General features: G+C 38.2%; 1 protein-coding gene across 8 annotated transcripts in view; it reads right to left on the bottom strand.

Annotated features, from left to right (window-relative positions):
* The window catches only part of LOC133592593 (CCN family member 3-like), a 30,436-nt gene extending 6,540 nt beyond the window's left edge, over positions 1-23,896 (bottom strand). The window contains exons 1-3 of one of the 8 annotated variants that reach the window (XM_061945258.1): positions 23,864-23,896; positions 23,161-23,204; positions 13,428-13,528 (exon numbers count right to left, since the gene is read on the bottom strand). Coding sequence is in view for 1 of the 8 variants with exons in the window: in XM_061945273.1 (XP_061801257.1) it covers positions 4-54 (51 nt within the window). In the remaining 7 variants the exon portion in view is untranslated. Of the gene's footprint in view, positions 1-3; positions 55-13,427; positions 13,529-16,613; positions 16,781-20,485; positions 20,549-21,354; positions 21,760-23,160; positions 23,205-23,863 lie in introns of those variants that run through there. The other 7 variants (XM_061945228.1, XM_061945236.1, XM_061945251.1 and 4 more) reach the window with 7 other exon arrangements.
* Positions 23,897-24,189: the final 293 nt, after the last annotated feature.

Genomic DNA, 24,189 nt, shown 5'->3' with positions numbered 1-24,189 from the left:
TACCTGTGCAGCAACGCAGAGGATTAAAAGAGCTCGATCACACAAAAAAGCCATCTTTTAAATAACAAAGAAAATATCTTCAGTGCTGAAGCTCTCTTGAGTCTTTGGGTTTGGGGTTGACGTTTCCCTCTTCTCTCTCTCTCTAGTTGTAGCAGAAGGTTGTGATCTCTTTGTCGTTGCGCCTGAAGCCGAGGAGAGCGCGACCTTATATAGGGGAGCTGCCCCGCTGCCGCCATGACAACCAATGGGGAGGAATGTCAGCGAGAACGCCTGATGTGTTTGAGGATGACACCTTTTTATTGTCACATGTTGCCAGGAAAGATGTCACACCGGAATATTTATTTTCCCAAATCCAAACAAGGATGAAAATGCTGTTTTTTGTTTTTTTTACCCTACTACGTTAAATTAAACACTGTGTAAAAAATAGTAACTGTAGCAGTCATAAAATGCTACGGTATAGCTCGGTTGGTAGGGTGGCCGTGCCAGCAACTTGAGGGTTGCAGGTTCGATACCCGCTTCCGCCATCCTAGTCACTACCGTTGTGTCCTTGGGCAAGACACTTTACCCACCTGCTGCAAGTGCCACCCACATTGGTTTAAATGTAATTTAGATATTGGGTTTCACTATGCTTTGAGTCACTAGAGAAAAAGCGCTATATAAATATAGTTCACTTCACAGAAAAACAAAGATTGAGATACAGTAGAGGAGAAATAGCATATAGACACTGATTACTTCGGTTGTCCGGATACAACTTGTTCACTATCGAAAAAACCCCAATATTAATCCAATACGATAACAGCACAAATCAAAGCACATAGTTGCATCATTTTGTAGTGTTGAATAAAAGAAAAACTTTTTTCAAGAGAAATTACTCAAACAAAAAACGGTCAGTGTGACAAACACAAACTTGTCTTTCAACTTGAATTGTTTTATGCTGTCTTTAATTAAGTTCAAATGGAGTGGTTATTTGCCTTTTGGCAAATAACCACTCCAAGTGCACCAACCCAAAAAAAACTCCCTCCCCCATTTACACTCATTCACACTCATTCGCACAAAAGGGTTGTTTCTTTCCGTTATTAATATTTCTGGTTCCTACATTATATATCAATATAGATTAATACAGTCTGCAGGGATACAGTCCATAAGCACACATGATTGTATTTTTTTTATGACAAAAAAAAATTAAAACTAATTAAAATACCAATGCTTTTCTTTTTGAGGAAGTTAGATTTTGTGCTTGTTTGTTTTCATTGCTGCTATTTTAACTGTTTTTTTTTTTAAATACATACACAAGATTAATTGTTTTTTTTTTAGCACTTTACCATTCCTTTCTTTTAAATGGACAACATTATTTTTGTAAAAGCTGATTGAGCAGCACAGTTAAAGTATAAATAAATATTTATGAATTAATTAGTCATCTTTGTTGTGTATATATTCAGCACACATAATATGCTCGCTGAACATATACCGTATATAGATGTGTGTGTATGTGACAGTTGCTTGTTTTAACGTTCAAAATCAACTTAAATTTCAGTTTTTTGAAAATTATTTTTGATACACATATTGAATGATACAAAATGTATATTACTGTATTGGTTCATCTCAGGCAACTTTATTTAATTCTTATATAGAGTCCCAAAGTCAGGACTGAAAGTAACGGGAGTAAGTTATTAGCATGGAATTAGTGAAATTCCAGTGCTCAGTGCTCTTATTTTTCGTATCACTTCCTGTTTGCCTCCATTTGCCACCACTCCTCCGGTCTCAGCAATGGCTTCCTCACCTGTTCCCGATTGGCAACCATGATGTTTCTTATAATTTTCCTTGTTTGCTGCACTATTTCCGTTTAATTTTCCCCAATAAAAAGGGTATTTTCTGACACTTTCCCTACCGTCTTTGCACCCTTGTGTCCAGACAAAGGACACCCAATACCAACCGTAACAACTGGTTAACAATAGCAGAATTATTCATTTAAGTAGTAGTAGTTTATTCGGAACATGCTTACTAAGTTAGAATAGTAATCAATTACATATTGTGTTTAAGGTTCAACAAGCATCAAACATGTCCGAAAGGAAGAAGAAGAAAAACTTGTTTACTCCTTGTTTATACCTTCTTCATAACACAACAGTTACTAATAAGTTAGTTTACTGGCTAAATTTATAGATAGGTGGCGTAGATTAAGAAATTGATCATACAGAACATAAAAAAGTATGTGTGCGTCATTCCCACAAAAGCAAAAAAAAGCAACAGAAATGGGGGATTCCCTTTCCTAGTGCAGGATGTTCATGTCATTACGTGGGGATTCCCTTCACGCCATCTATAAAAAGGTGGTGACTCTTTGACCTCTTCTTTCCTAGAGCCCTTCTTGGGAGGGCACACATGGAAATGCCTGTTATACCCATTGGGATCTTTTACTGCTTCCATAAATAGATCCAAAGTTAGGAAAATTTAGATGGTCGGCAGCTTGGATCAGTGGGAGGTCAACGCATCTGCTCAGAGGTGTGTTGTGTTATGTCACTGAAGCATAATAATGTTCACATGTTTGACTTACAGAGATCCACTCATTCACTATAAATAACACTACAGTATTTGCTAATTAATCTCTAATATAGAATAAAGAAACAAATCCAACCTGCAGTTTGAGTAACATTTTGCTTTAGACTTCACTGAAGGCCTTTCTATTGCTTGTATTCCATTACGTGACTTCTTCCCAAAAAGTAAAAACCAGTAGTGGTCAACCAAGCCAATATGGCTGTTGTACAGCAAGCAGCGCGCAAACTATCTGAGTACAAAAGAGGCTTAAATCTTCCTGCAAAAAAGAAGATACGAGCAAAAAATACAATGCAATGGACCCAAATACTTTATTGGCTGATATCAAGGATTACACGTCAGTCGCGTTCCCAGCCATATTGAACTCTTGTGCTCCAGACGCCATTCTAGACGACAAAACAGATGGAAACTTGGAAAAGCATGGAGATCTACAACTTCTTTGTGTGTGGCTGGGTCAAGGTAAATATGCATTGTTTTTGGTGTTAAACAAACACCATAACCATAACCCAAGGTTGTATTTTATGATTTAACTTTGCATCTACTGCCATGCATACTTGCTAACCTTGAGACCTCCGAATTCGGGAGATGGGGGTGAGGTAGTGGGGGGGCGGGGTTTGGTGGTAGCAGGGGTGTATATTGTAGCGTCCCGGAAGAGTTAGTGCTGCAAGGGGTTCTGGGTATTTGTTCTGTTGTGTTTATGTTGTGATACGGTGCGGATGTTCTCCCGAAATGTGTTTATCATTCCTGTTTGGTGTGGGTTCACAGTGTGGCGCAATAAAACAATGACACATTGTCTTGCATTACCATCATGTTTTGTCAAAGATGTTTTGTAATGCAATATGTGATATTTCTATATAAATAAATGTTTCATGACGGATTGAAATATAGTTTATATTATTTTATAACCTGTTTTGATTGAAAGTCCGCAATTACGGAATGTTCGGCAGGCTGAATACTACATTTTATAAATAAATAGAAAAGATTTAAAAAATGTCATGCAGAGATATGAATACCATTAACCTTACAACACGTAATGTACAGAATATCAGAAGCATTTATTCAGGTAGAAATATCACAGGTATCATTACCTATCATCTTTGGCAATCAGACGATGATCGTAACAATCCACATTTTGTGTTGTTAATGCGTGAAACTGAAACATGAAACATGAAAGTGTAGCTCCTCTACTCTATATGCAGGGGCTTCTACAGCAGGAATACAAATGATGTATTCCTATAAAATACAAAATCTGGCAAGACACCAACACACTGCCGGGAATTGTTTTACTGTCATTAAAAGTGTGTTTAAATCCTTTTTGTGTTGAGCTGTTTAAAACAGCATAATATTTAAAAACATTTATTTAAAGCAAACTAATTGTCCAATCATGGTAATATAAACTTGAATATTATCTGTCTGGGGTAGACTTTCTAATGACATAAAATTATATTCAGCTGCGATTAATCGCGATTGATTTCGAGTTAACTATGAACAAACTGTGATTAATTGCGATTTAATATTTTTAATTGTTTGACTGCTCTAATTAAAATGGTTTTGTATTAAACAACATAAACAATATCACATTTTGTGCACTTCATATTTTATACAAGCACTGCAGACAATTCAAATGTGATGTGAAACACAAAAAAAAATACAAGTGTCCTGGCTGGTCCACCAATTACTTGTATACTGACCACTAAAGCAGGACATACATGCTATTACAAGCCACTATAACATCAGTTTTGAGCTATGTTATTTTAAATTAATTAAAAGCTATTGTTTTTCACCTCTGTCAACTAAGCTCAATGACAACACTTCTTAAAAACGGATATGAAGGCTTATTTGCTGTCCTGCTTCAGTATGTGTGTGATATCAGAACGAGGTGGGAAGTACGCACATTCATACTATCTGTGAAATGTCTGGAGTGAAGGCACTCAGGGGGAGCACATGGAAGAGAAGCAAAGATGTCGTTATGTGAGAAGGAGGAGAGAGAAGCAGACTGAAGACTGAAGGCTGTCTGACCGCCCATAGGAAGTGTGAGTACCCTGCACCACATGTCATGATCAAATAGTCTGTCCAGTGGAAGGAAATGTTTAACCGCCACTCTAAAATGAAATTTAACACCATCTTTTCCAAACAAAGTCACATCCACCGTGATCATAGATTCGGCTGCCAGGTGCTGTCGGATCTGCTGTACTGTAGGGCTTCATGCACTTTGTCAAGGTGGTCGGCCCACACAGAGAATACCGCCCAGAAGTTGGACGGTCTGACATCATTCATGTCTTCATGCCATAAAACCATCTTGGCAGTGTGGGTCAGTTGTCGGAAGCACCAGACAGCTTCTTTGCAATTCATCTCAGTCATACTCAGAATTATTCAATATTATTATTATTTTATTATTTATACATCTATCTACTTGCTCAACATTGTCGCATCTTTCTTTTTATATGGTGTAAATTTACGTTGTATTAACTTCTTACTCCTACTCATTCCTTGTCTGTTCCGTAATGATGATTCGTTGTCTATTTGTAACTGTGTGTGAATCCTGTTCATTTAATTGTATTTTATGGTGTACCCATTTTATTGTTTTCTTATTGTATTGTTATTATAATTTTAATATAAGTGGTATTGTCATTTTTTACTATTTTGTAGTGCTTTTGAAAGTATTTTTTTATCTTTTCTTCTTGTAATTGAGCTATTGTGATCAAACATTTTCCTTTGGCTATCAAGAAAGATAGTCTAAGTCTAAGTAATAACAGAGCGTTTTTCTAATGTTTTGGTAAGCTTCTCTAGCCAAATTCAATAATGAAGTGATGTACCATATTGTAACTGTATGTACTCTTGAAATAAATAAACACCATAACCCAAATATTGCAAACATTTGTAAGGACAATATATACAAATTCAGATTAAATTGAAAATATATTCACGCTTTGTCTTTTGATAAATATATATATATATTTTTTAAAAGAGTAAAAAATCTCAAAATGGTTTCGAGATTCCAATTATGCAAAACTTTAACAAACAAATGAACGGACAAAAATGAGAACGAACAAGCGCTCCTCAGTGCTCGAGGATTGATTTATGTTTGAACTATTACATGCAAGACTGCTTCCTCTCAGTTTATCCTATTAAAATCCTCTTACCTGATATCCGTCCTCCTGGTTCCTGCATTTTGGGGTCACAACAACTGCAGCCATGCGAGTTCCTGACATGACGGTTAGTATTACGGTTTTAAATTAAAATTAGAGATGTCCGATAATATCGGACTGCCGATATTATCGGCCGATAAATGCTTTAAAATGTAATATCGGAAATTATCGGTATTGGTTTCAAAAAGTAAAATTTATGACTTTTTAAAACGCCGCTGTGTACGTTGTTTTTTGTTTTTTTTGTCATAAAAAAATACAGTCGTGTGCTTACAGACTGTATCCCTGCAGACTGTATTGATCTATATTGGTAAATAATGTAGGAACCAGAAATATTAATAACAGAAAGAAACAACCCTTTTGTGCGAGTGAGTGTGAATGAGGGAGGGAGGTTTTTTGGGTTGATGCACTAATTGTAAGTGTATCTTGTGTTTTTTATGTTGATCTAATAAAAAAAAACAAAAAACATTTTTTTATTTTTTTTTATTTCTTGTGCGGACCGGTACCAATCGATCCACGGACCTGTACCGGGCCGTGGCCCATGTGGTTGGGGACCACTGGTCTACATGACATGTAATGGTGGTTCTTTGGTCAAAATGTTGCATAGATTCTGTTTTACAGATCACCTTCAAGCCACTTTCTGACAGTCGCTTCAGGATGCGCCGTTTTGTGGGCGGTCTAATTTACATGGCTCACCTTCGGCAGCGTCTTTTCTCCGTCATCTTTGTTGTACCGGTGTAGCGGGCAAGGATGGGAGTGGAAGAAGTGTCAAAAGATGGAGCTAACTGTTTTAATGACATTCAGACTTTACTTAAATCAATAACGGAGCAGCATCTTCTCATCCGTGGCTCACTAGTGCAATAACAACGCCGGAAATGTCCGACCGGAACTCTCTAATAACTAAAGTTCCTTGGGTGAATTATGTAAACTCACTACACTGGTAGTTTTTAGCGCTTTCATGGCGAGTTTACTGACAGATATAAGTAAGAAATTTACACTACTTTCTTTTAGAAATGGCAACAGCGGAGGATGAATGTCCCATAACAAGAAGATAGAGAAAAAGAAGAAGCTTATCGACTATGGCGTCGGCACAGACGACGAAGGTGGATGCGTGCACATTTTCAGGACTTATGCATATACAAAATACAGATCAGCAGGTACCAGAAGATAAGAAAAGTGGCTTTTGCATAATATTGCAAAACAAAACACCAGATAATATGTTTTACCTTATAAACACACCATAATAATATTTTATGTTGAAGCACAGTACAACCCATCAAGCGGTGCGGCTTCATAGCTTACCAAAGTTGTACTAAAACATTGCGATAGATTTTTGAGCGCCGTGTGTAATGTTCTATATTTTGGAACATATAACATTTTGGTGTTGTTTACTTGAGTCTACACATATCATACAGTCTACACATATCTCTTGTGTGACTGCCATCTACTGGTAACACATATCATTTCATCGTTTACCAAATAAAATAGCTTCGAAGTCGGTAAGCACAACCAAAATTATTCTGTACATTACACAAAACGGGTTATAAGGCGCACTGTTGAGTTTTGAGAAAATGAAAGGATTTTAAGTGCGCCTTATAGTCCGAAAAATACAGTACACTCTTTGTGCTTTCAATTTGGGAAGCTTGAAAAAAATAATCTGCTGGTGTACATTGTAGTGGTCTACAATCATGCAGTACTGGTATTGAATATGCCTTATTATGCAAACGTGACTTTTGAAATACGTTACAACAGGAATGTGTCCACTTGTCAAACAGGTTTAATGTTCCGTTTTTTTTTTTTAAGTTATAAACAGAAAAACCTTAATGGACGTGATACCACCTGCTGATGAGATGAGCCCGTATACAACCACAACTTCACAGGATAAAGCTTTTTTTTATTAGTGGTGTAACGATTCGTTTTAACATCGATTGGATTCGATATTTGTGGTTGTCAATACGATTCAGGGAGAATATTATTTTTTAGAACAATGCAACCCTAAACGTTCACTGAGCTGAAATCAATTCAGTAACTTTTTCACACAAAAAAAAATCAACCAGTGTGACTTTGAAATAAACACTGGATACTGTACACTGCAGGTGAAGTTTCTTATATTCCTGTTATTTCTTGGGAATTATGTAGAAATCAATTATGGATGCCAACAAGCAAGCAAACAACAATTAATGGCCAATGATTTCACATCTTATTTAAAGAAAGTTTAACCAACACATTAGGTTGAAACAACAACAGGAAACATATTCTGCTCTCATTTTAATCATTCAAGCAATGTTCAATAAATGTACAGTAACCAAGATTTCAACAGTAGATTTACCTGCTAAATAAAGTTCCCCGACCCGGCCGTACGTTGATGGTGTTGGTCCCTCCCTTCCTAATTTCCATTGCCTCTGTCATCCATCCCCTCTAATGTTATTAGTTTCTGATGAAATGACTTCTCCTTAGATGCCAGTTGTGTGTTGTGTGTCACACTTCATGTTGTTGTGTTCTGGAAGTCGGTGTGTCGGTGAAACGGTCGTGTCTTTTGTAGCTTAAAGTTGTGTAGCGGCTTTAAATTGTTGTGTTGTGTTGTTTGTATGTGTTATGGCTTTTGCAATCGTGCTGTAAGTCAATGCTGTTGAATTAATGATATTGTATTGTGGCGTTTGCGTTTTTTGTGACCTTTCTCAGCCAACGTATCTATTTGCCATTTTTGTTTTGATGATGTCACAGACGGAAACAATGGACTTAACGTTAATGTGTTAAACTTAATCTGCCGTTCTTAAATCCAATGTTTGTCATGATCTGGCAGCCGCCTATCTTCTTTTTGTTGCAGTGCCTGGTTTCTGGGTCACGGGGTGTGACCACCTGTGAGCACACCCGATACTCATTTCCTCCTGACAACTTAAGCGCTCCAGTCCCATCACTCGCTGCCAGTAGATTTCCTGATTATTCACTCTTCCAGTTGTGTACATCTTCTATGCTTTGGCTCCACACACGCTTCTAGTTCCCTGTGGCCCATTCCCGGCAGTGCCGTGTTGTGGTACTTGTTATTCTCCACACCTCAAGTGTTGTATTTCTGTTACTCATACTTTAACTGTGTAACCTTAGTTATTATTGTCTTCACTTATTTTTGAGTGCTCTTTTTGTTATTATTTTCAATTATTTTTCTGCTCTGCGTTGGGGTCCTACTCCAGTTAAGCCAATCGTGACAATTTTTTCCTTTTTATATGATCAATAAAATCGATCGATTCCATTTTAAAACAATCTTGAATAGGTAACTATCTTCCGGAAGGCAAACCTGCCGAGCCAAAATGTATATACTTAAAATTTAGGAATATAAATCGATCTATCGATGTATCGCTCAATGGTTACACCCTAATTTTAAAATAAATAAATAAATAAGCAGGCTTCAAAACACAAACAACAATTATCCGGCCGTCAGCTACAAATGTAGCATGATGGAATCTGTAAGTTTTTTCATTTTGTTTCTACGCATCGAATATACAAATTTAGTGAAAGGTTAGCGCTGTAGCTATACTAGTGTTGCTAATGTTTGTGTCCTCCTGTCCTACTTCTATGCTCATATTGTCATAAATTATGTTGGATAAAAGCTGAGTTACAGAGTAGTACTGTATGTGACGCTTTGGCCGCATCGTAGTGGTCGTTGTTGCGATCCCAAGATGCAGAGAACAAGCACATTTCTCCCCTAGAGGTTGCCATGTTGCATTGCAATGGCGCCAATAGCTGCACTGAAAGATCCAGTTGATTTGATTTCAAAGTTATTTTATTATTATTATTCCAAATACGGATCCATTTTAGCTGAACTAAGATGGATGGATAGACGGTTAATGAAAGAGCTTGCATGCATGTAGATAAATCTTATTCGTGTGAAAAAAACATTCCATTCTCAACACCTGACAGCCACATGGACCAGCCCTATAATGTATGGATCCAAACATTTCTCATGCAGAGTGCACATTTAGCGTTATAAATGTGACTGTAGGGAAATAGATGTCAATTCACACATATGGCTTCTTGTTTGCAAAAGGAGACCAACGAATCCAAAATACCCAGAGGGGAAAAGAGCTGCTTTGTAGCGTAACATTTTACATTTAATCGCTTATAGTAGGGGCAGGTGCTACCAACTCAAGCCAGACAATAACTGATGACCTACAGTATTTATTCCATTTGGTCAAACAAAGAGCAACGCAAATACGCTAAGAAGGCAACAAAAGGGTACACTATGGTAATCCTCTGAATGAGAGACAATCTCATTTACAATCATTTAAATGCTCCCTTAATTTTTTTTCCCACTTTGCCTTAAGCACATAGAATAGCCAAAAGTGTACTCAAGTAGAAGTACTGATATTATTTAGAGCAGTTCTTCTCAATTATTTTTTCATGCTCACCCCAACACTAAATTTAAATATGATTGACAACCTGATATTTATCTATGAATGTATTTATATGTACAAACCACTCTATGAGTTACTGGTACCAAAAGCTGCATGGCATTTAGCTGAAGACTTGTGTATTGTTTAGTCACGCTCCCTTATTATGCCCGGCCCACTATATAAGAAGTACTTGTCTAATGATTATAAGGATATCTGTATTTCATGTATGTGATCATGGTTTAGCACAACCAATAGGGGAGCGACAAAAGCTATTTACACTAGTGAAGAAATAATCAGAGCACACTTTTAAAACATGATAAAGCCGTGTATTGTTAGCTTTACACAAGAACCTGTGGCAGCTGCGTCCTTTAGGCGATAGAAATTTCTGTGTAAATTCCAAAGACTTGAATGTAACACCTGATATAAACTTAAAGGGAAACTGCACTTTTATTTATTTTTTGCACAAGACGACGCGTGCATAAAATGCATTGTAACTCGTAAATAAACGTAAATAAAAGTCTGCTTACAACTGAGCTAATGGGAGGTCCTCTATTTCGCCCATAAAACCTAAAAAATAACCATCCAAAAAAAGCCAACAACACTCCATTAGTGATATTGTTATTGTAAGCGCTAACGAAAACAAACTATTTATAGCGGTGCCGTGATCACAAGCTTGTGTGCCTTCCTTGCTTGTGGAAGTTTATTGTCCATCATAAATCATGCATCTCACCTGGATAGTAGAAAGAAGAGGACGTATTCTGACAAGTTGGGACACTTTTGACAGCCAATTTAGAAATGGCGTGAATGACATGAAAAGACACTTGGTTTCCCCCCCTTTTCTTCGCAAGGATCATGAGTAATTCTTCATCTAAACAACAAGATTCTATAAATCAGTATCCTAATGATAGCAGACATTGAACAGTAAGTGATGTTGCATTATGTTTCTTGGCTCTCATGAAGTCGGCAGTGAGCAATATTTGGTAAATTAGTTGGTAAAAAAAAGTGAACGTTGTACTTTGTTTTTGAAATAAATGCGCCGCGTATGCTTAAAATTAGAAAAATATTAAATGTTATTATAAATGTGCCTTTTATCCTAATGAAGGTATTTGAATGTTTTTTTTAGGGGCTCTATAGGCAGAATTGAACGGCTCCCATAGGCTCCATTGTAAGCGGACTTTTGGTCACATTTATTCAATATTTAAATGCATAGAAAAAAAGAAAAACATGAATTATTTTCTTACATAAGGATTGTGAATGATATGGCAAAATTCCCACAAAAGTGCAGCTGCCCTCTAATAACTCGAGTACAGGATCAAAGTCTGTGTACTACACGTCCTTTGCATAAATAAGTGGTTATCAATTATTTTCTGTCACAGACCCTCTCGGAGACAAAAACATTTTCACACACGCCCTGAATTGAAATCTTAACGAGAACCTGACAATATTTATTTACATCCTCATTACCGGCAAACTGAAGAGTTATGTTTCTATACTTGGTCATATTTCCTGGTTGAGCCTGTTGGTTAATTCGAGCAGGGCTGCCACCTAGCTAGAGGCTTGTGTATCGTTCAAGAATGACAAAATACGCTCATACCTAAAGTCCCTGGCCTCTCACAACGCCCCCGACACCTCAACACCCCCACCACCGCCCCGCTATTTAAGAAGCAATGCCTAAAAATAATATGACTCAGGTAAAAGTAAAAAGTAGTCATCCACATAATTACTTGAGTAAGTATTCAGTAAAATAAACTACTCAAGTAACAGGTTACTATATAACTGGAGTTTATTCTTATTCAGTAGCAATTTTCTAATGGTAGTTGCACTACAACCATGGCATGTCTGTGTTTGACACTACTACAGCATGACATGACATTATAAGAGGGCTAATGATAGCATATGCACAACTGAGACATAAAAAAAACGCCTACAATATACCACGTTTTCTGTAGTTGGAAGTGGAATTCTTGTAGGCTGAAATGTGAAAATTTCTACTGACACAGATGACAGCGCAGGATACAAATGTTTTTTCCCTAGTTTGTAAGTAAACATCGAATAGGTGTGCTGCCTCTTCTGACATGATGTCACTTTTTACAGTATGTAGCTTGAGTGTGGTCATGTGACTGCTAGGCTCCATTTGATTGGTGAAATGAAGTCAAACGTCACTAGTGCTAAGGTTGGAATGGTGAAACAGACTCGTTAGACAGCGGCTGCTGGAAGAAGGCTCTCTGACAAGCCAAAATAATACATATTTGCAAGGAATAATAAATAGATTATAAATAAATATAATGATGATACAAATCAATGTAGGGATCGGAATGAAACTCAATGTAACTAGGTAAAAGTAGCGTTTCCTCCTCACAAAAATCCTTAGGTAAAAATAAAAAGTATGTTGCATTAAAACTACTCTGACAGCACAATTGATCTGAAAAGTTAATTTGGTAACTGTAGCCAAGTAAATGTAGTCGAGTAAATGTAGCGCATATTCTACCCACCTCTGCCTATACTGTAAGTATGATGTTTTGAACAAGACAGGAATTTGCTAACCACATGTCTCTGACAGCATGGGAGGCCACCACAAATCTTTCATTGCTGGTTTATTTTCTGTATCCATGAGCTGAGAGAGTGGACTCAAGGCAGCAGTTCTTTTCTGTGTGGCAGTGGATGAACTGACAATGTGGAGATTAACCATTCAGGAGTTTTTTCTATAATGTATTTTGGAACGGTCTGCCCAAAATAATGTTAAACAATATCGAACCACACAAATAAGCAATCACATTTTATAAATTATTTTAATATATATTTTTTATTTTAATTAACGAGCTGCATTACAGCAAACTTTGCCAGTCAGGGCAAGTTGGAGCCGCTGCCCTTAAGGAAGAATCGCATAAATTGATTTACTTTTCTTTTGACTTGTCATTATTACATTACTGCATGAATGTACTGTTGAGCAAGCATACCATGTTTTTTTTTAAATTAATTTCTATTATGAAAGTCCAGTTAACAGTCCCAATACGAACGGCAGAAAGACCTTTGGAAGTTTCTTTAAAGCAGAACAATTAGGAGTTGAATAATAGTTATAAAAACAAAACAAAATTGGTGTAATATTAACCCTTTTTATCTGTCAGCAAATGGTTCCCAGAGTGCAAATGAAACCCTCTACACGGCCGTAACTAAACTTCATAAACAATGTCAAGATTCACCGGTCTTTTCATTAGGTATACCTACCCACTCTTAAATCAATACTTAGCTGCATAAAAATGCCAGCATTAATCTTACTGCATGTCGCACATCGGCGATATTGATTGTGTGCATGCCACAATTACATGAAAATAATACTTTATCCTACCTTTTATTGTGTTTCCTCAAACAAAGATGTAATGTTGCAATGGCACCGTCTTTTTTGTCGGGGTTTAGCTGCTAATCCAACGCCGTACGGACTGGTCCATCCTGTCAAAACAGTCCAGGTAAAAGGTCTTGAATGAACAAAGAGTGAAGTATTTATTTTTATAGACATCAGAGCAGGCGGAATAACATGTAACGAGAAAAGAGAACCACTGGAGGCGCCAAGCATAGGCACAATAGAGCAGGTAGAAAGTACTAGAAATGCCCGCGTTAGTAAGTTTGTCAGTCTGTGACATCACAAATTGACAAAAAATTACTGCAAAACACAGCATTCAGATGCATCCAAAACTTCCTGCAAGCTCATGTCGAAGTGTGTGAACGTAATGATTTGATGCATATACATTTTTTAACACCAGTATCCAACATTATAACAACATTCATCAGAAAAAAGGAAAATCATCACAGGACCTCTTTGATAAAACATGTACATAATGCTGAAGGTACTTTTTAAAAATATAAATAGTTGTTGAAAAGCCTAGAATTTGGCTTGTTGGTCCTCTCCTGATAGTGCATCCCTGGTTGCTATGATTTTTAGGGTGACCTAAGCTTTAACCAACCTCTTAAAAAACAACAATGTTCCAAATTTAAATCTTTTATGAATGACCACTCTGGTTTTCTTTTCCGGTTCTAACAGGACACCCTGTTGAGGGATCGCAGTAGGTCCGGTTGCAGCCATGCTTGGACGGCTTTATGCCATAAAGATGTTTGTGTTCACTTCCTTCGGCTGGAGGACTCAGCACATGGTGGGGAGATCGCATAGGAAAATAAACAAGTATTGAGGACCACCATTTTTTTAGAAGGAATTATTTTTAAAAGCGGATGAACCCAAATATGTATCCTATTTTGACTAAAGAGACCCCTAGAAGTTGAATGTAATAATTCAATGATAAAGTACAACCGCTTTTTGAGGGAAATTACTGTATAATGTTTGTCTGTAAAGTTTGCATAAACGTTTAAGAGACGTTCAAATGACTCATACCTTGAGCAGTCACACAACACACTCTTAAAAAGTACTTTCTTTTCCGATGTTCTTAGTTTAGTTTAGTCTTTATTTGAAGGAACAGTGCACAGAATCCTAAAGCTCAAAGACAGATATGTTCTGTACCAGATTATAGCTAAATAGTTCATTTCTATATGCAGTCCCTGGCTACTTAATTAAAGAGATAAAAAAAACATGCAATTAAATTATAACAATACAATTATACTACAGTATGTAATCAAATTAAGAAAAGTCATAAAATGCCCTTTCATTAACACATACTTATACATTACAACCACACCTCATTTACATCATCACACATAGACAATACATGCCCTTGTTCACATCTGTCGTCATTTGTAAAAACGACCATGATTTTAACATACTCACATGTCTGATGAGTGTCAAACATGTCAAATGTCAAACATAGTGCCCACCTCAATGACCGTGTGAGCAACTTTGATTGCTCCAAAGCCACTGAGCTCATGTGTTAGTGTTTTAATGTGCTGTGTGACATACTTGCACTTTTATTGTCATTCAAATACGGCGGTACCTCAATTTAGGAGTGTTTTGAGATATAAGCTGATTGTGATGTTAAGTTGTATTTAAAAATTTGAGTGACAAGCATCCGCACCATTAGTTGGCATAGCAAATGTCACAGTGAACCCTGTAAGACCCGAACAAAACATCTGGTCTTACACGCTAACATAAGCTTATAGCGAGATATCGACATAACTTTATTTTCCAACCATGGTGAGGAAGAAAGTCAGTGTAAAAGACAGGGTTCAGAAGAAGGAGATGATATTCATTGAATTAAAAAAAAAAAAGGAATTATCAAAAATATGATCATGTGTGTCACCTACTTGGCAAAGCAATTCAAGTGTATCACTGCTAGTCTACACCATACCGAAGCAGAATCAGTCTAATGTCAGCCAAGGATGATAAAATAATATTCGAACGGCAGACATTTATCCATGAAAATATGGAGAAGCTGCTAGAAAGTGATACAGAAGATGTCCACGCTCCAAGGTAAATGCTGTACATTATTATTACATTATTTCATAAAACTATTGTAGTTGTGAGTAGTGCATTTTTATTTTTATACAATGTTTATCATCTAAAAGTTTTTATTTTTACAAGGCATGTAACCATGTTAAAATTGTGCAGTCTTGGAGAGGGTTGGGGGGTAAGCACCAATTTATTGTTTTCATTATATTCAATGGGAGACCTTGCTTTGAAAGTGAGTAGTGTTTTGAGTTAAGAGTACTGTCACAGAGCACATTAAGCATGTAAGTTGAGGTACCACTGTAGTAAAAAAAAAAAATGTTAAAGGAATACTTGAGCACAGTTTTAAGGTAATTTTTTTTCAAGTTTAAGGTGTAATTTCCATAAACGTTTAAGGCAAATTAAAAATATGAAAACTGTACAATTTAATTGACAACTGTTTATCATAGAAAAAAAAATGATGCCAGCTATTGTGCCTGGCACATGGGCATCGATGTGGTATACTCTCAGCTCTGCTGCTGCACAGAAGGCAATAGCTCAATAAGACCACCAGGTGGATCAGTCAAGGGCAAACCTTTCTTATGAACCTGTTACTTAAACTGATGGAGTTGGTGCTCTCTTTGCAGCTTCTGCAAAATTGTAATATGTGTCTGTGAAGTTAAAGTCAATTTATATAGAAGAACATTGGTGACGTCAAGGGTACAGGCAAGGCGTGGAGTTCCTCGAAACTGTGTTTGATGGGCTCCTGTCATAAACACTCTATGCAGTTGTTTCGGGCCACAGGAAGACTGACCACATACAGGTCGATTTAGATACGGATTGTTTGTATTTTCAATAGCAACATTTGAAGCCTTGGAGGGTTCAATTTGATTAGCAGTGTACAAAATCAAACCCTAATATTACAAACCGAATCGGGGCCACAAACTATTTAAAGTGCTTGTTTTATTTTTTTATTAATCAGTGTGACCAATACAATACCAAAGGTTCTAAAATCTGAAAAGCTGAATCTTAAGCCTTGACCCAAAAAACTATTTCCCATCCATTAACCTGTTGCTTGCTTATCATTGCAGTCTTCAGGTGTAACCACGGCAACTGTCGAAGCTAGCAGATACATACGTTGTTAGTTATCTTTACGACGGCACTCACAGGTTTCCCTGAACTGCGGCGCACCCTCTGGCATTCCGAGGGCGTCTGTGTTAGATTTCACCTAGGAGAGGCAGAGAAACGCAGGCCCGAAGGACGTCACTGAGGGACTTTTAAGGGTTACAATTTACTGCGTCCGTCTTGTTTGTTGTTTACTCAGTGCAGGCAACCTTTGCAGAACGAGACAAAAAACGGAATAAAAGAGAGAAAACATACAAAGTAGGAATTCAGGAGTGTCCATGTGTGACCATTGGCACCATGGCCTTTATGGACTTACCTAGTGCAGTGATCTGTGGTAAATACATTATTATCAATACACTATTACCAGCAATATACTATGGACAAATATACGCCAATTTTATTTCTCGCCTGCACTGGAATAAAAACTAAATAAAATATAAACCTTTAAGTCCAGGTAAAAATATAGATGCAGCCTAAAAACATCAATAAGCACCACTTTTTTTGTTTCTTCTTTATCAAAGCAAAACACTTAAGTGTTACATATTTTACCTTATTACAACTTGCACACTTGCTCATCTTTAGGTGATTGTTGCCCTTGGCAACATCAGCATGTTCATTGATATAATACATTTCTAATAAAAATACTCCGGCTTTTTATATAGTTATAAATTAGAATACACAGTATTGATTATTGACCTATCTACAAAAAATTTAACAAATTGATTGAGAAAACACTGTGATGCTTAAGCTTCACCGCTAGATAGCAGCACTGTGCAAGGTAGCATACAGGCGACAAGTACGCCAACACACACTGGTGTTAAACCAGCAGGTCTACTCCCATTGACCATAAATGGTCATGCCATTTCTTTTGCATGTGTGCCACTTCCTTTCACAATCTGTTTAAGCCTCCAAACCTTTACAACCTGTGAATAAATCAAATACATTTCACTTGGTTGCTTCTAACCTGATTTTCATTCTCAACTTACTGCTTGTTATAGTGGAACTGTCACGATACGTTACCCGGGTCATGGCTTGATTTATGTTTTGTGGCTTCTTTTTCCTATGTTAGTCTGTTTACGTGTCCTAACCTCTTTCCTTTTATTTACTTTTAATTTCCATAGACACTAATTCTCCACACCTGCCCTTGTTTTAGTAATTACTGTTCCCCACCAGCTGTTTAGTTTAGTTAATCACTCCCCTTTTATATGAGCAAGTCACCCAGCACAAGTCGTTGCTTGCTTTCGCGACATTTACGTTTCTTCTTGTTTTTTTTACCATGATTAAGTGTGTTTCCCTGATTATAGACTTCCTCGCTGTTCACCCTTGGTGACTATTTGTTTTTTTGCCTCCACGTTTGTTTAGCGTCTTGAGATTTTTTAATTTTTTGTCTTGCCTCAAAGAATAAAAGACAAATTTGGGCGGCGGGCCTGCGCAGCTGCGCGTGTGTGTGTGATGGATGCAAAACGGACACTAATTCCCCAACGTTGACTACCAGGCTCTTCCTCCCCTCAGACACCGCCGGCAGGTACTTGTCTGGAAAGGCGCGAGCGCCGCATACGCACACGCACAGAGACAGAAACTCTGAATTCTGAAAAGATGGACAATTTTTCTAAAACTTGGGCAGTCACTCGGCCGCAGCAAGACGCCGTGATTCAAGTTCCTGCGCTCCCTGGTTCCCCACCAAGGCCAGCTCCCAGGCTTCCTATAGCCCACCCACCTGTGCCCTCTGCTGCCGCTGTACTCACAGAACAGCTCCTTCCACCAACTTCAACTGGCATCTGGAATCTGCTTCCTGGGGGTGGGGAGCAGTGCTGGTAGAGTTTCAGCGGGGTAAGCAGACCTCCTTCCACTGAGGTTGCTGCCTGCCTCTCCACCAACCGGGGCGCTGTTGGCTTTGACTCCTCTTCCTGCTCCAGCGCTACAAAGCACAGAGGACCCTCCAGAAAAGTACAGCGTGGCGTGTATGGATGACTGGTACCAGAGGGTGCTGGAGATGGAGGAACAATCCTGTTCGGTAGTGGGCCTGCAAACTCCACCAGGAATGCCAGGACACGCCGACAGACCAGCTGCCTGCTGCTCCGGCTCTGGACACACCGACAGACCAACCATCTTTGTTGTCTCCAGGGGGCCGTCCCACGGCGCCGCCATCATCGTCGTCTCCAGCGGGCCGTCCCAGGACTCTGTCGTCTCCAGCTGGCCACCTCTTTCCTTTCGTTTACTTTTGGTTTCCATGGACACTAATTCTCCACACCTGCCCTTGTTTTAGTAATTGGTGTTCTCCACCAGCTGTGTAGTTAGTCACTCCCCTTTTATATGTGCAAGTCACCCAGCACAAGTCGCTTGGTCAATGCTCGCTTTAGCGACATTTAAGTTTGTTCTTGTTTACACTTAAGTGTTTTCCCTGACTATAGACTTCTCCACTGTTCGCCCTTGGTGACTATTTGTTTTTTTAGCTTCACGTTTGTTTAGCGTCTTTAGTTTTTGTATTTTTTGGCTTGCCTCAAAGAATAAAAGACAGACTCCTACCTGCGCGCAGCTCCTGCTTGTCTTTCTGCATTGGAGGGAACACAACCATCGCGTTCGATTGTAACAGGAACTGCTCTACACAATCAATTGTGGGATTTTAGTTGAACTTTGAAACCCATCCATTCACATTCTACCGCTTGTCCCTCTTGGAGTCGCGGGGATTGCTGGAGCCTTTCCTAACTTTTTGGCCACGCAATTGTAAAGTGAATCACTAAAATCTTATCGCATGGAGACTGTAATTTTGCCATTGAAGTACACTTCTATGGTGGAATAAAACATGATGAAAGAAACTGTCAAATTACAGCGGTTCCCAGGGGTGAAATTTGAATTTCAGAAGAGGGGGACACTAATGGCTTGAGTACAGGGGGCAAGGTTTGAAGGATTGGATGTAAGTTTTGAATTAAGATACATTATAAATTTATCTATTTTTAATGCACAAATAATAAAAAGATGAGCTCTCCGCTACCTAATTTTTTTCTAACTTGTATGGGGATCAAATTCTCATTTTTCTGCCCTCTACCTTATGATGGCATACTATAACCGCTCCACCACAAGAGTCCGATGTGAGAGGTGTGTCTAGTAGGGTTATCCATCCATCTGACCATCCATTTTCTTCCGCTTATCCGAGGTCAGGTCACAGGGGCAGCATGCTAAGCAGAGAAGCCCAGACTTCCCTCTCCCCAGCCACTTGGTCCAGCTCCTCCCAAGGGATTCCAAGCGTTCCCAGGCCAGCTGGGAGACTATTTTTCCCCAACGTGTCCCAGCTCTTCCCCGTGGCCTCCTACCGGCTGTACATGCCCTAAACGCCTACCCAAGGAGGGAAGGAGTACTTGGGGGAATTCTGACCAGATGCCCTAACCACCTCATCTGGCTCCTCTCGATGTGGAGGAGCAGTGTCTTTACTCTGAGCTCCTCCCGAATGACATAGCTTCTCACCCAATCTCTAAGGGAGAGCCCCGCCACCCGGCAGAGGAAACTCATTTTGGCCGCTTGTACCTGTGAGCTTGTCTTTTCCGTCATAACCCAAAGCTCTTAGCTAGTAGGGTGATTAGGTTTGCTATTACAATTTTTATACACACACATGTATGTGTGTATATATATATATATATATATATATATATATATATATATATATATATATATATATATATATATATAACGGCTGTTAAACAATTAAAATATTTTGATCATAGTTAACTCAAAATTAATCATTATTGATCACTGAAAGATATAATTTTAGTCATTAATAAGCGTACCATAGACAGAGTGTTTTAATACCATGACCAATTAATTTGCTTTAGTGAAATGTTTTTAAATATTATGCTTCGGGAAACAGCTCAACACAAAAAAGATATAAACACGTTTTTAAAGAGAATTTAAAAAAATACCTGCAGTGTGTTGGTGTCTTGCCAGATTTAGTATTTTGTAGTAATACAGAACTTGTATTGCTGCTTTAGGAGCACTTGCATTTAGAGGAGAGGAGCTACACTTCCATGCTTCGATAGCAGTTTCATACATTAATAAGACAGAATGTGGGTTGTTACGATCATGCTTTGAATGTCAAAGATGTTCGGTGATATTTTATCTACCTGAATAAAGGTTTCTGATATTCTGTACTTTACATGTTGTACTAGTTAATTGCATTCATATCTCTGCATGACAATGTTTTAACCTTCTCTACCTACTAATTAATAAAATGTAATATTCAGCCTGTTAACCATTCTGTAATTGCGGTCTATCAATCAGAACAGGGAATGAAATAATATACCACAGTGATGGTAATATTGTGTAGTAAACTGTAATTACCTGATGTGGGATGCAGAGGGCAGTGGCAGGCATGCCTGCAGTATTAAACCTAGTCTTAGTGGTAGCGAAGAAGGAGACGAGATTGTTCAAAGACAATCTTCCTCCTTCATATCACCGCTGTCATTACAATAAATTTAATTTAAATCTGCCAGAAAACATTTATTTAGGTAGAAATATCACAGAATAACAGTATCGCATGATCGCATTGTAAGACGATTTTTCATTGTTTTGTTGGCTAGACCAGATGTGAAGCGTAGCACTATTTTTGTGAGGCCGCCAATCGGATGTGCATGATTGGTATGAGAAAAGACTTGTTTTGTTTTGATGAAAATCTCCGATAAAAGTGACTTAGACTTCCTCGCTAACGTCTTTCTTTTTGCTGAGCTTGTATTCTATCTTACTACAGCAGTTGGAGCAACAATCGACATTTTATGTTATAAATGCACTTAACTGTAATCCAAACATGGACATGAAGCTTCTCCTCACGATAAGCAGAATGCACGCGAGCAGCGTTCCCTCCAATGATGTCGCCTCACGGCGAGTAAAGGTAAAATTGTGTTGTCTTGTCCGGAGAACGACTTGCCATGCTTTGGATCTGAGATTTCCATAAGGACCCCCTTTCTTTGTGCAGTTCTGCTGGCTTTTTTCGAACTTGTGGCTCAACAAAATTGGACGCCATTACACTTTTCCTTTTCCTCTTGATGAGCTTCAAGAGGTAGTCACCTGAAATGGTTTTCACTTCACAGGTGTGCCTTATTAGGGTTGATTAGTGGAATTTCTTGCTTTACCAATGGGGTTGGGTTGCATCAGTTGTGTTGTGAATGAGAAGGTGTGTCCAAACTTTTGGTCTGTAATAATATCGGCCTGGCGATATTACCGGCCGATAAATGTTTAAAATGTAATATCGGAAATTATCGGTATCGTTTTTTTGTTGATGTTTTTTTTGTTTGTTTTTTAAATAAAAAAAAATAAAAAAATACAAGATACACTTACAATTAAAGTTAAAAAGTTAAAGTTAAAGTACCAATGATTGTCACACACACACTAGGTGTGGCGAAATTATTCTCTGCATTTGACCCATCACCCTTGATCACCCCCTGGGAGGTGAGGGGAGCAGTGGGCTGCAGCGGTGGCCGCGCTCGGGAATCATTTTTGGTGATTTAACCCCCAATTCCAACCCTTGATGCTGAGTGCCAAGCAGGGAGGTAATGGGTCCCATTTTTATAGTCTTTGGTATGACTCGGCCGGGGTTTGAACTCACAACCTACCGATCTCAGGGCGGACACTCTAACCACTAGGCCAAAAAAGCTTTGCTCTGATTAGGGGGTACTTGAATTAAAAAAAATTTCACAGGGGGTACATCACTGAAAAAAGGTTGAGAACCACTGGTCTAAAGGGACAAACATCAGTTTGAGCGGTGGTTTTCCACCTTGTACAAGTGTTTGACTTGTCTCCATTCAATAGCATTACATTATTTTAGAAGGTAAAAAGGGCAGGGGACAAAAACCGCCTTTTAAAAAAGTGCAGGGGCCATGTTCTCCCTGAGTTCCATCCCAAATGTAGTCATATTTTTGGCCCCAAAATGCTTGAACTCCAAATTGTTGTATTTCAGGGGCTTATGAATCCATTTATTTCACTGAATAACAGATAAACATTGAAAAGGCATAGTACACTGAAGCATGTCATATTTCCTTAAAAGAGCTTCTGGTAGATGTTAGTTAGAATAAGGATGACAATCAATAAAACAATGATATTTCCCAGAATTTGACCCGAGGCACTGTAATTTGTCCCTGTTAGAGTTTGTCATAAAATAGATGGGTTTAGAATATGACCAGAGGAAGCGTCATATATTCATAATATGCTAGTAAATACATCACAGCCCATCATTTAAGTCATCTTATACTGTACTCACATTATGCATCTTCTTGACCTAAAAAAGTTGTGAGGTTTGTAAGTGCTATGATTTTCTAGTGAAGTCATTGACACTTTTTGTGTACATATCACTCAGAATACTGGAAGGGCATTGTGTTCCAATGGAAACAAAAGCTGTTATCCTTCATGGGGGTGTTTGTTCTGGAGCATATGTCAGGCAGCTGCAGCTTTGGTGGTGCAGCTTGTGTTGTGGGAGACATTAGACACACACACACGCAAACACACACACACTTCATATCATTGCAGTAGTGTAGCCTTCTCTGGCACAAAAAGGGCACTCAGGCAGTCTAAGGAGCATTTAAAGCTTTTAAGTCCACACCATTACCTCCCTTTTAATAGCCAAGGAGTTGCCATCACTTCTGGTGTGACCTTTGAGGGGAGAGATCAAATGTTAAAGCACACACTAACAGTACACATCCTAAACAGTAGTTGTTCTTCCAAAACACATTTGTTGTTACTTCCATCCATCCATCCATTTCCTACCGTTTATTCCCTTCAGGGTCGTTACTTGTCTTTATAAAATAACGATTAGTTAGATTACAATTTGATGTGGATCTTTAGGCAGAACTTCATCTTGTCCTGTTGGGGGCACTACTGGCTTTGGGTGTCTGGTGTTGCTACAAATAATGAGCTTTTGGACTTCTCTGCGATAAATGAGGTGTGGTGTTATTATATTAATGAACTATATGGACTATGTTCATAGAGAATAACTAGTTTGATTGTGAATTGTATACTTCTTGAAAAATAAATAGGGACGCCTTTGCCTTTTTTATTTCATATGAAATAAAAAAATGTTCACAATACTTTAGCAAATATTTGTTATTGCTCCTTTGTTTTGTTAAGACAAAATATCACAACCTTAAAAAGTCACTTTTGGAGTTCATTCACCAGCTAAATGAATAACATTAACTAGCTAACTAGCTCGCTAGCTCCCTCCAAGCTGCGGATATTTAACATTGTACAGATAATTTTAGATTTTCTTGGCAATACGAGACATAGTGTAAAGTTTTAAGAGAATGCAGACTAACCTGTTGAGTTGTGAAAAATACACAATTGTTACAAGCATTACCACTATAGAATTGGTACAACACAAACAAAAAACACACCACAATTGAGTTCGCAGATAAGCTAACAGCTAGCTTAGCTTTTCTTCTCTTTACTTTCTGGCAGTCTTTGTGCCCTGCAGAACACTGCTGCTACTCACAGGTCAGTCAAGGCACTACGTCAAGCAGATAATGTGGGATCTGAGCCGAGGATGTCGTTGTGACTTGTGCAGCCCTTTGAGACATGTCTGATTAAGGACTACATAAGTAAACTTTGATTGATTGATTGAAATATATATGGCATGGTTGTC

Source organism: Nerophis lumbriciformis, linkage group LG04 (genome assembly GCF_033978685.3).
Source record: "Nerophis lumbriciformis linkage group LG04, RoL_Nlum_v2.1, whole genome shotgun sequence".
Classification (NCBI taxonomy): domain Eukaryota; kingdom Metazoa; phylum Chordata; class Actinopteri; order Syngnathiformes; family Syngnathidae; genus Nerophis; species Nerophis lumbriciformis.
This window is presented reverse-complemented; position numbering and strand designations above follow the sequence as displayed.